Consider the following 13,270-nt stretch of genomic DNA (forward strand, 5'->3'; position numbering starts at 1 on the left):
TGCTCAACATTTATTTAAGAAAAGTTTTAAAATTTTATGTCTCAGAATTTTAAGATTAGCACATTCATACTCAAAGAGAGGCTGTAACCTGGACTGAGTTTTTATACACAAGATAGAAATCCAGGGCGAAAAGTTGGAAAGGAATCACGGAGTGTCATATTAAAGTTCTGATCACTTACTGTTTAACTGTTTATATTTCATTTTATGATAATACACGTAAAAGATCAATTGTTCTAGAAACAGGAAGATAAATGCTTATTTTATCAAATATAAAGAAAACATTATAACTGTGCTAGATTATCTCTTCTATACCTGTCTCTAACATAATCTTGCTAAGGATAAAAACTAATTTTTCTGGAATCTTCTTCCCCGTAAGCTCTAGGTCAGAATTTGCCAATGAAAGTAATTTGTGTGAGATACGGAAGGGAGAAGTGAAGCAAAAGCCATTGTTTTCAGAGAACAGTCATAGTGCCTTAATCAGAGTAAAGCTGCAGATGACTTTACAAGCTCACACTGTCCCACTGTGGCAGACTTCGCAGAATTCTTCATGAGCTCTCTCTTCATGCTCCCACCTTTTGGCTAGACACATCGCATAACTGGATTTCTATTTGAACACCAGCTTTTCCTCTTGCTCTAGTGCTTTAGGCTCTAGTTGTTACTGTCTCACTGATCATCCAGCTGTAGCATTTCAGATGTTCATACTAGCCTTTCCTGCTTTTGTATAAGCTCTAATTCATTTTATTAAACCCCTCACTCATATAAAAGTTGAATGGCTCAGTTTTGTTAACTGAGAAGCCACTTTGATATTTTACACATTGAAGTTTTCCAACTTTACTGCCACATTCACATTTTTTAAGTTAAAGAACAGGATAACTTACTGACATGTTATTTAAGCACTTCAAAACAATTTAAAGAGATGTAATTTATAATAAGCACAATGTACCAATGTTAGCAGTGAAAGCATATTTTCTATATTCTACATGCAAAACTTAGACTTTATTAACTTTTAATTAATGTAACAATCTTCTTATTTATAAAGGTAGACTGCTTCCTTTATCACTCTGAAAGTCTTCGGAAACTTTACCAGGTAATTAACAAACTTGAGTTACCGAAACAAAGATTTTTTTTAAATTCTTGTACTTCGTGAAGGTTAAAGAAATAATTTTGGTTTTAAAATATATTTTATGAAGCATAATGGTTATAGAGACTAAGATTTTGCAATATTAGCATTTTGCAATGGTAGAAAGATGATAATTAGCAAAGGTCAAAAACTGTTCTTATTTATGATTAGCTGCAAATAAAGTAGGAATTTAAATGTGTTATCTGAATACCTTTGGACAATCAGATATTCATTGGTAAGAGTTTCCTCCTTAGTGATAAAATAGTCTCCAAATAGATGTGATGAAAATACTATCTTTGAAGTAATTTTTGATGAAATCTGATAAAACTCAATTATAGAAAACTGCATTATTTGAGTAAAAAATTAATGAGGAAAGTGAAAGTTGCCCAAAGACACAGAATATGCATTTGAATCTTATGATCACAGGCAGGCATTATCTATTCAAGTTCTCACAATAATTCTTGTTTCCATAAAGGGAAGAGGAAAACATTACATAAAGAAGAAGAAGTGTAAAATAACATCTATTTAGGGCTGTCTACAAACGATTGCACAGCTTCTTTACATATGCTATTTCACCTTGTAATAACATAATTATTTAAAATAGATATTATCATTGCCATTTTATGAATTAAGGAATTGTGGTTCATAGCTCATTCAGTTAAGAGTTGGTAAAGGTGAACTTAGGACTACCTTGTACAAGAGCCTGTTGGAAATTTTTTAAATTAGTGTGACAAAGATAAATTTTATTCCTGTGAACACACTAATATATAGTGTGTTCTGGAGTGAAGGAGGAATCACTTTCTAATTCTGTAACCTTGAACAAGTTATTAACCCTGAGATAACACAAAGGATTCCATTTCCAAATCAGACTTAATGATTTGAAGATCTTTTCCAATATAAACCTCTCCTAATAATTTCAAAATAATTTTATTAGTACTTTCTGTTTAAAGATATCAAAGAAATCTAGAAGCATTAATATGGCAGTTAAGTAATAAAGTTAAACAAGAAAGGGAGCAAGAAAGTCACCAAAGGAATCTTAGTAAATATAGCATAAAATAATTTGACAGTAGAACATATATTTATGTTAATAAGTGAAAATGGGTTTATTAAATTTTTTAAAAATTTCAAATTGTCCCACAAAACAAAACCCAACTGTTTTCTGTATGTCACAGATAAATCTAAAAGTGATTCAGAACGATTTACAATAAAGAAATAGGCGAATGCATATGTCTGTCATGCCACCACTAATAAAACAGAAATGAGCTCCTATATCAGACAAGGTAAAATTAAGACAAAAGTCTCAAATGAAAAAGAATTGAGAGATTTTTTTTTTCTACCAATGTCCTCTAAGGTCTTTTTTATTCCCACCTTCATTACTTTTGAAACCATACTAAAGGTAAAAGTTTTTTTCAGACTGTTCACTAATTAGGTGAAAATTAACCAACCAAACAAAAAGCCCTGCAACTGATAAGCTGCTTCCTGTGAAATAACCCTGTGATTCCCTGCAACATTAATATAAATGACCAACTGACAGAAGACGATAGGACATAGTAATATTTTTAACTGGTGCTTATTCTGAACGCTTATATTAGGATAGTTTTGATACCAACTACATGAAAAGGTGATAATTATTCCATGTTAACAAAAATTTCTCAATTCATTATTACAAGGATAAAAAAGTTAAATTAATAAATGCCTCTAATTGTGGTTATACATTTAAATGAATGTCTATTTTTTTAACAAGGTTGAACAACCACATTTCTATAGTGATTGCACCTAGCATAAAACAAATATGCTTATTGAAAAAAAATTAATCTTAACTTGATTCCAGTTTCAGTCTGAGTAGAACAGATCCAAAGTTATATTCTCGAACAGCATAAAGCATTATATTCTCTTAAGTGCCACGATTTGAAAAATTGACAGAAGCCTTGAGTTACAACCTTAAATTTCCCATTAATCTATTGGTAATTTTGGAAGATTTCATTTTACTAATTTCCTGTGATTTTATTTGTAAAATAAAAGTATTCATTTAAATGTCTGATACCATTTTCTGTTCTAATATTCTGAAGGATTTTCATGTTTTAAAATCTTTTTATTGAAGTATAAATGCTCATAATCTATTATTAGATTTTATTTTGTGGCTGTCCTTCCTTAAATTCATAATACACACATTACATATATAAGGAAAATATGTCAATTATAAATCTATAACTAAAGAAAATTTGCATAAAGTAATCATGCTAATTCTGAAAAACTATTTTTTTATCTTTTCTCTTTTGCTTATCTTTAAAAATATTGCCTTGATCCACCGAGTTAATTTCACAAGTAGCTAACAGTTTTTGATCCTCCATTTAACAAAATAACTATACCTTTACCCAGATCAGTAAGCCCCTGAACTTTGTTTAATCTGCAGATACTGATAGGTTTTATACGTATCACTGTATGAAAGCCGAACAATTGCAATTAAAATATTCTGATGCAGTCGAAGTATGCAAGAAAGTTATTACTATAATTTAATGATGTATCTATTCTTTAAATAAATAATTAAATGAGAGAAAAAGAGGAATGACAAGCTATTACAGTTTTTTTTTTTTTACTACCCTATAGCTCATTTTTTAAAATATATATTGGAGCACAGTTGATTTACAGTGTTGTTTCAGGTGTACAGCACAGTGATTCAGCTATACACATATCAATCCTTTTCCAAATTCTTTTCCCATTTAGGTTATTACAGAATACCGAGTACAGTTCCCTGTGCTATACAGTAGGTCCTTGTTATATGTTTTAAATACAGTAGTGTGTATATATCAATCCCATACTCCCAATTTATCCTTTGCCACCCCTCCCACCCCCGCACCTTTCTCCTTTGGTAACCATAAGTTTATTTTCTAAGTCTGTGAGTCTGTTTCTGTTTTGTAAATAAATTCATTTGTATCATTCGTTTTAGATTCTGCATGTAAGCGATATCATATGATATTTGTCTTTCTCTGTCTGACTTACTTCACTTACTATGATAATCTCCAGGTCCATAGCTCATGTTCTTAACACTGTGTAGGAAAACAATAATTTAGGGATTAAAAATGTGGGATGCTATCTAAAGAAGATAGTGTCAATTAGAAAGATCATTGCTCAGAAATGGATGCAATAAAATAAAATGAAAACAAAAGCATAAATATCCTGAAGTAAACACTGGTAATGTCCTTTTAAGCAATAACCAAGAAAAAAATTTTCTCTTTTCTTAAATTTACTTATTTACTGAAATGGTGTTTATTGATTACCTCCTACTGTCTTTTCTATTTAATAATAATTACTGAGCACTGATCTAGTTATTGAAGAGTACATTGAACAAGACAGACAAATCTTCCCTGAAGAATTTTCATTTTATCGTGATGAGACAGACCCATGTCTTCATATGATCGTCCCTCTGTGCCTGTCTATATCCTAACCTCCCATTCTGATAAGGATATCAGTCATATTAGATTAGGGCCTATTCTGATGATCTCATTTTAACTTAATCACCTATTTAAAGGCCCTCCCTCCAAATATGGCGACATTCTCAGGTACTGAGGGTTCGGATTTCTACATAGGAATTTTAGGGGAACACAATTCAGCCCATAACAGAGCCCAAGGTTTTTATGGTGGATGATTAGATAGCACCTGCTCCCTAGCACATATCAAAATCCCAGACGCCCAGATAGAAAGCATGTGTCCCAGCATAAACACTGTCTTTACAGTCTAGGAACAGTGAACCCATGTAATCAGTTTGTGAGTGGTTCAACTGCCAAGTTCCCAGATGCTAGTCATGAGAGAATCTTGCAAGCAGGCGTCTCTAAAAAGATAGCAGGCTCAGGTGTAGTGTATTAACCCTTTTGTACACAGGCTGACAAGTTCAAGCTTATTTTTAATTTGTGATATATTTTGGGCTAAATATACACATATGTTTATTATGATTACTAAATGTTGCTTTAATTTTTAAAGGAGACAAAAAATATATTTTGCCGGTTAGTCCATAATAAGCAATTTGGCCACTACTTTCCTTTTATTCATTCCCTAAGCTTATATAACTTTAAATACATTAACAGAAAATTATCCAGTGATTTTGCTTAAAGTTAGCAGAGTAAAGGTTTCAAAATACAAGAGTGAAAAAAAAAAGAGCATGAAAATTGAGGGAAAAGTATCTATATTGTCTCTGAAACAAAAAAGAATTATAAAAACTAGTTTTAGCCGTTACTTGAAACCACAACCTATGAGAAATATCTACTCAGGACAGAAAGAAGACAATAACATCAGGCATGTACCTTACCAAATCTCTGTTTGTGGTAGGATGAATTAGTATAACTGCTTTGAGGGAAACATGACAATATCTGTAAGAAAAAAAAACAACATACCCTTTAATCTAGGAATCTATTTAAAAGGATGCTTATTACAGAATTTTTGTAACAGAAGAAAATAAAAATTCATAAATATAAGACTAGTTGAATAAATTATGGTAATTACACACTATACATGTGTAGTTAAAAACTAAATTAAATCACGGTTGTTCATATGGAATGATCTTCAAGACATTGTTCAGTAAAAATGAACACTAAATGCTTCATAAGATATGTCTGCATGTACATAACAATACACAGACTATATCAGTAGTTTCTTCTGGGTTGAGAGTCTTGGGATCTGAGAATAAGGGCAAATTAATTTTAGTCTTCAGATTTTTACCCACATATGTTATTACTTTACCAATATAAAATTCTTCATCTTATGCCTTCTGAGGGACATCAAATGACTAAATCAATCAATAGGATGAAAGCTGAGAAGGGCTATCATAGAAATCAATGCATCTTGGAATTTAAGATAACATAAAGGATTAGCTTGATAATTCAGATTCAAGGGACTCATACCCAGTATCAAGCTTTACTAATAATTTCAAGGATATATGTAATCATAAGGCACAGGTAACATTTAAAAAAAGGTCCAAGACCTCTAGCACAGTTCTCCAAGTCCTACTACACCACATCAGATGCACTCTGGCCCAAGTTAACAGATGAGGTTTTTGTGAGGAATGCATTACTTCACTTTGATAGAAGGAGCCAGTTAGATTATAAGACATTTATATTTTATATTGGGTTACGCAGATTATATAACATTTTCCAACCAACCATTATCCATAAATCTTTATATTCCAGTTTGTTTACCATAAGCAATTCTAGACAATTTAGGAAAGTCCTGCTAAAAGCATTCCATAGAAAAAGATTTTTGCTATTGCTATTGTGTGGGTAGGGCCATCATTAGTATGTAGCAACAAAAATATACTTAGGACTCACTAAATGCTTGCTAGGTACTATGCCAAGTACTGTACATATAAAATTGAATAAGCAAATACCTGCTTTCAAGGAGTTTCCATTCTATTAAAGGGAGAGTGACAGGTAAAGAGACATTTTTGATGTATTGGGAAAAGTGCTAAAACAGAGGGAAGCACAGAGGAAGATAATTTGAAAAAGCTTAGAAATGTCAGAAAGGCTTCCTAGAGGAGAGAATACTTAAGCAGTCTTAAAGGCTGATTGCAATTAGCCAAGCAATGAAGTGCAAAGGGCTGTCAGGCAGAGGAAACAGCACAGCAAAGACACAGTCAGTCTTGAATCAGCAGGCTCAGAAGGGGAAGTATCTAGAATTTCTCACCTTCTGGTTTGGGTAGATACTGACACTGTCACTGAGATGGGAAATGCAGGAAGAATAGGGTCTTTGTTTTGTTCTATGGTGGAAGGTGTCGGTTGAGATTTGAATATATTAAATTTGAGATGATTGTGAGACATCCGTTCAAATTTAGGAGTCCTAAGCAACTGCATGGCATTAAAACAAATAGAGCAGATGTAAAAGTACAGTGTACGGATTTAAGAAACTGCCTCTGGGGCCACTATTTAATAGTGATTGTTATTCTTCTTTAATCTTTGAAAAAAATGAGGTATTTCTTGACAAGGCTGTTATAAAGGTTAATGTAGAGAGTGTTTAGCACAGAATCTGGAGTTAGCAAATTCTCAATAAATGGTAGGTATTATTACTAATGACCCCAAAGTAAGAGGATAAGAGTGTGCCAAGGAATCTAAGAGACTAAGTCCAAATTCCTGACATCAGATACAGTCTCTGCCCTCAAAGTACTCACAGTCTAGTTAGCTCCTTGAAGAAAGGGACCATATTTTTTTTCTCATCACTGTATCCTTTAGTACCCAGCTCAGATGACTGGCCCAAAGGTGTCAGGCACTTGATAAATTTTGGCTGGATGGTTGAGAGGAGAAAGAGGCATATAGGAGAAGAGCAAGAGAGGTGGAGAGTTGGTGAGGAGGGATTGGGAGAGAGAGAGAAGAGAGCTATAAATGAAAGAGGAAGACTAGAGGGGGGTCGGAGGACGGTACGTCCTGTGGGACCTGGAGTGGGGTGGGGCGAGGTTATGGGAACCTGGGGATGTGGTATGGTCAAGTCTGCAAGGGGGGCGGGGGGGGCGGGGCATGTAGAAAGCCAGGCCTCTGGCCCTAGAATGGGCTGCACAGTCACTCTTTTTTGTTTGTTTTCTGCATGGAACCAAACCTTCTCGGAGGCCAGGAGAAATTAGCCAGCTGGCACGCCAGCAAAGCTTTATACATTTTGATTCTGAGTTGGTTTGACTGAGGGCTGTAGGGTTCAAAGAGAAAAGATATTTCGACCTTGGCGCGCTGGGACCAAGCCCCTAGTACCGATTTCCCCAGCTCTGAGGCGCCCAGGCCTCCGGCGCAAGGGACCGGCCCTCGCGGAGGGCACTGCTGTTGCTGCGCCCGCACATTCGGAGCCTGTGACGCCGCGAGGGTGGGCAGCCGGAACTCGGGGTACCGGCCATTCCGGCCCGGTGGGGACTGAGGGACAACGACGGGAAAGGGGTGCGAGGGGAAGCGAGAGGGGAGGGCGGCAGAGGCGCAGAGGGGCCCAGGCCGGCTATGGAGTTGTACCTCAGCGCCTGCTCCAAGGCTGCCAATGTCGCCGCTACCAAGACGGCCGCCAGCGGCGTGGCCGCGGACAGCCAGCAGTGCGGAAACGTGAGTGTCAGCGAAGACCGGTCGTCCTTGTCCTCTACCAGGCCTCAGGCCTGCTGGGCGCGGTGGTGGGGCGGTGCCGCGGACGGTCACGTGCGATCCCTGTGGACCGTAACCGTCCAGCTTCTGGCGCCCTCGTGCGCCGCGGCAGATGGCAGGGCTTGGGCGGCACTGGCCCCAACTGGCGCGGTGGGAGGGAGCTGGTAACCCGGAAGCGGAGGTCTTTCCGGCTGTCTGGCAGGGCTGGACCCTTCCGTTCCTTAGGTTGGAGTTAAACTAACATACCTAAAGGAAAGACAAAACTCTCCAATTGTACCTGACAGGTCGCGCACAAAACCCACTTTCCGGGGATCGGAGCGGCTCAACTACTGGATCTGCCTCTTGGGGTGAAGCTGCCTGTGATCCCAGGAAGCAACCCTTTATACTATACCACGAAATTAAGTGAAAAGGTAAAGTGATGTTTAATTGGCTTACGTTGGTTTCTTTATCCTTTTCGACTGCTGTTAAATTCAGGCGCTAGCTACATCAGGCGAAGTGCATTGAGGGAATTTGCACTAATGTTGCGTACCTATCCTATCCTAAGGTATTGTTTAGGATGCGTACCAAGCAACTTCATCTAGTATGATTTGGACAGAATCATGGGCTAGAAAGTTTAGATTCTTAGTTCTGTCTTAATATGATTCCATAAATGAACTTTATAATAACACTTCACTTATACCTATTTATTGAGATTTAATTCACTTAGAAATGTTTGGTCGAATGGTGGAAGGTTATCTGTACTGGCTGGCATTTAATTATATGTTATGATTTTAACCAATAATAGCTTGGACAGAATTCTCATTACAGAACACCTCTCTTTGTTTTGAGCTGAATTCTGTTTCACACACAAAGTGTGAAAAAAAGTAGAGTTGAAATGAATTAAAGTGTTTAGTCCTTTAACCTGACTTTAGGAAAACAAGGCTCTGTCTCCCTGAGGAGACTCCATGATTTGCCCCAGCCTCCCTATCCAGTCCTTTCTCCAGTGCACAACCTCTGCTTTTTCTAGTTGAGGTCTTTTATACCTACTCACACAGACCATGTTAATACTTCTGTGACTTTGTTCACCTTGCCTCCCAAACCTGGCATACCCTTTGCTCTTCTCCCCAACTGTGAATTTGGACCATCTTTCAAGATTCCTTCTCAACCATTACAGCCCCCCAATTAGCTTATATTTCCTTATAATTTGCATTGCCCTTGGTTTGTATAATTTTACTCAACACTATAATTTTATAATTTAAATCTTACTGGGTTATAGTGTATACTGCCCTCAAACTCTTTCATGTTTTTAGTCCTCAGTGTGACCCCCTCTCTCAAACCTCCCCATTCCTTGATTCAGTACTTAACACTAAAGGAGGTTCAATACATTCTTTTTGAGCAGTTGCTTTGATCCATATTGCAAAAAATTCTACAAGGAAGAATTCTGAGTTACCCCCTTACTCATCTAGTATTTATGATGTCATCAGAAATGAGTAGGGGCCCTTCATATTTGATACTTGCCTAATAAACATGATTTCTTAAAGTAAATTTTGTTTATGGAAAATACATAACTTCCCTTTTTTAAAAAAAGTCTCTTCTACTAGAATACAGCAAGTTAACTAAAAATATGCCAACCTCACACAATTTGACTAAGTCATATACACACAAACCAGCTTTCCTAAAGCATGCTTGAAACCTATATCACTCCTTTTTATTATGTAAACTTAGCCCTGTCTTCTGTCTGCTTCCTCAAATATTGTTTGCTATATTACCATTTTCTCTGTCAAATAATAATTCACTTGTCAACTACTTTTTAAAAAGATGTTCTCTGTTCTTTATTACATTCATTTTCCCCCAGACTCTTCATTTAATCATAATTAGGCCCAATTTCCCTGAAGACTGACTTTGTACTGAAAGAAAAAGAAGGATATCAATCTCCTCAATGAAGTAGTGTTTTATATTTACACTTTTAGTTGTTTCTTTCCAATTATTTTAATTGACAACAGATGGGTTACCCTGACACTAATAAATGGGTTTGTATTGGGTTGCCCAAAAAGTTCATTCAGGTTTTTCGGTAAGATGTTACTGAAAAACCCGAACGAACTTTTGGGGCAACCCAATAGGAAAGGTGTTTGTTTACAGGTCACTAGTCCAGGGCTGGTTTTGAGAAACATAGGCCATCAAAGCTAAAATTCAACATCTAAAAGAAGTTGACAGCTAAACATCAACATCTAAAAGAAACAATCCACTCCTTGACTCATGATTTTTGACTATTTCCCTTACAAGAAAGATATGAACTTTTTATCTGGTCTCACTGAATTTAAGACATTGCCCTATAGAATTCCCTTTTTTTTTTCTTGCCTTCTCAGGGAAGCTTTGGTAATTAGGGAATTCTACTTTACAACTTAGACCGCTTGGAAGAGATTAAAGTCTGGTATTAAGCAAGTGGTCAGAAACTTACCAGGAAGCTTTTAAATGGATAAGGAACACTAGCATCCTATCAGGTTCCCCAGTCTCCCCTTTTGTCCACATAAGAAGAATCCTCATACTTACCTTGAGGGAGTTCTTTTTAGGGTCCCAACCCAGGCTCCTTAGTGTTCGGAATCTGACTGAGGTGGCTACCGCCAGACAGAACACAGACTGAGCACAAATTGGTACCTCCAGACAGTTCTGGATTGATGCACAATGTGTGGGGTCATATAAATTGAATTAGATGCCTGCAGACAGGGCACGTGCTCTCAGGTTTGCCACATCTCCCAACTGCCTTTCACTTGAGGCAATTCCTGCTTTGACATCACTTTAGACTAAAATTTCTGTTGTTCTGGCCAAGAAAACCTAAAGGAAAGCACAAAGATAGGATGCAAAGACAACATTCGGGTGACTTCCACACCTGCTTCCATCCTCTACTTTTTCCCTTTCAGAGGTTCTCCCATTGCCCATTATCACCATCCTGCTATTGAAAAATTTTTGAAAAATGGACTAAGTACTCACATCCCCCCCGCAAATTTTAAACCCCCTCACTCTGTAATGTTTTAACTTACAGATGAGATTAAATAATTCATCTGCTTCCTCTAAAGTAACAGATATAGCATTATGACTATTAGCTGATATTTTCCTTCTTTTATATGTTAATGACTACTTCATAAGGTTGTATTTGGTCTTTACACATATGGAGAAACCTCAATCCCTATCAATATCCTTTATAATTGGTTCTTCAATATGTTGAACTGTATAATATAGACCTTGAATTTTTTCCTGACTGTAGTGCTCAGAAATCATTGGGTTTCTTGTATTAGATAAGAACTGAAAATACAGTAACTCTTTAATTCATCATCTTTAACATCTGAGTTTTACTTCTATTTTTTGTCAGAGTTGTTTCAATGAATTTTTGTGAAAGATTTTCTGTTTTCCTTCATTTTCAGATTATTGAGATATAATCATGATAATTGATATTATCCCTTTATCCTTCTAATGCAGTGCCTTGATCTGGAAGAGGGAGGAAGAAAAGGGAGAATCTTAGTATTAGTTTTATACATTAAAAAGAAATTTTATCCTATTCCCTTTCTTTTCCTTTCCTCCTCCGTTTTCTAGCTTTGGGTCAGGAGCTGATGGAGATTGGGGTAGGGGGGTGGATTAATTGAGTGAGGGTGGATTTTTAGAATAATTCAGGTCAGTGAAGAAAAGAGGTAGGGATAAGAAATTAACATTGCCCATTCCAAATTCTTCTATTGCTGGTTTTTCCCCACTTCACATTCTTCTTGCATACTTTATTTTCAGTGAACAATCTGGTATTTTAATAGGTTGATATTAAAAGTAAAATTCATTAATTTATGTTTAAATCCATGTTTGCAGCTTTTCCGACCTTCTTATGGTTTTAACCTGACTGATCCTTATTGTCGACTTTTGGAAAACCAATATAAAAGTCTCCATGATCCACATTTAAGAGCCTACCATAACCGTAAAGACATCTTGAGGAGATTAAAGAAAGGTGGCTACATCACCAGCAATAATAGAGTGAGTTGAAGATAATTTCTTTTAATCATTGAAAACCTCCAAGACTTGGTATAAGCTTGCTTCTGTACCTCACTGGGTGACCTGTATCACCTTTAACTTTGTCATAAGAGATACTTAATGGAAAAGTCCATAAATTATTCAGTATTTGGATCAAAGGAAGTCAGACAGCGGTTGTTTTCTAAGTGAAACTACTTCCTCATTTACGTTTTTTCTTTGTTATATCAAAAGATGATTACCAAATAATTTGAGGATATACAAATAATTTTCCCAACTGTATCATAGTCCTCTTTCTCTGTTTCTGATGGCATGTATGCTTGTCAAGGATTATGTCCCATACACTTTTTAAAAACTTTAGACAAAATAAGAATCTAGCAAAATCAGCCCGATAGAGTCCTGATAGACTCTATTCTTATTGGGGTTGAACATTATTACGTTGGTATTTTTTAATAGCTCCAATTGTGTGTACTCAATTCCTTATCATGGCATAAGTCATATTAATAAAGTAATGTTACTTGGATAGCAGTTTCCTATTGATTAACAATTTTAGAGAGATATTACTTACAAAATTGTTAGCAATTTATTACTCGATATCAAAATGTTATTTTTGCTCTGGAAAGTAATTGCTTTGATTTTAAAATATTTGTATTTATATATTTTTGTTGTTATTCTTGTTTTGTGTATTTTTTTTTAGATTGTATGTACCTTGAGGGAATTGAATAAGTACAGGCAATATCTTACCAGTTTAAAATTAGACTTTGAAAGAAACTATATAAGAGAACAAGTAAGTTAAATACTTAAATTTGTTTTTTTTACATAGAGTTTGGAGGAAAGATTTGTATACAAAGTATTTTCTTATAATATTTTACTTTGAATTTTGATAACTTAATTTTTCCAAGTAAAAATTTAGAGCAGTAGTAAATAATATTTTGAGGTTCCTATTTTGTGCCAAGAGAAGGAAAGGGACCAAATCATCTATTAATATGCCAGTGGTAGCTGACAAAATTTAGTAATTAAATTGCTACTCAGATGTGTCCCTTCTACGTGAGCTGGGACCAATGGGAAGAGT

General features: G+C 35.8%; 1 protein-coding gene across 1 annotated transcript in view; it reads left to right on the forward strand.

Moving 5' to 3' along the window:
• Positions 1–8,079: 8,079 nt before the first annotated feature.
• FSIP2 (fibrous sheath interacting protein 2) overlaps positions 8,080–13,270 on the forward strand; it is a 137,133-nt gene continuing 131,942 nt past the window's right edge. Inside the window, exons 1-4 of the mRNA XM_049712187.1 lie at positions 8,080–8,178; positions 8,499–8,624; positions 12,043–12,204; positions 12,896–12,985. Coding sequence (XP_049568144.1) covers positions 8,080–8,178; positions 8,499–8,624; positions 12,043–12,204; positions 12,896–12,985 — 477 coding nt within the window. The remainder of the gene's footprint in view (positions 8,179–8,498; positions 8,625–12,042; positions 12,205–12,895; positions 12,986–13,270) is intronic.

Source organism: Orcinus orca, chromosome 7 (assembly GCF_937001465.1).
Source record: "Orcinus orca chromosome 7, mOrcOrc1.1, whole genome shotgun sequence".
In the NCBI taxonomy this organism is placed as follows: Eukaryota; Metazoa; Chordata; class Mammalia; order Artiodactyla; family Delphinidae; genus Orcinus; species Orcinus orca.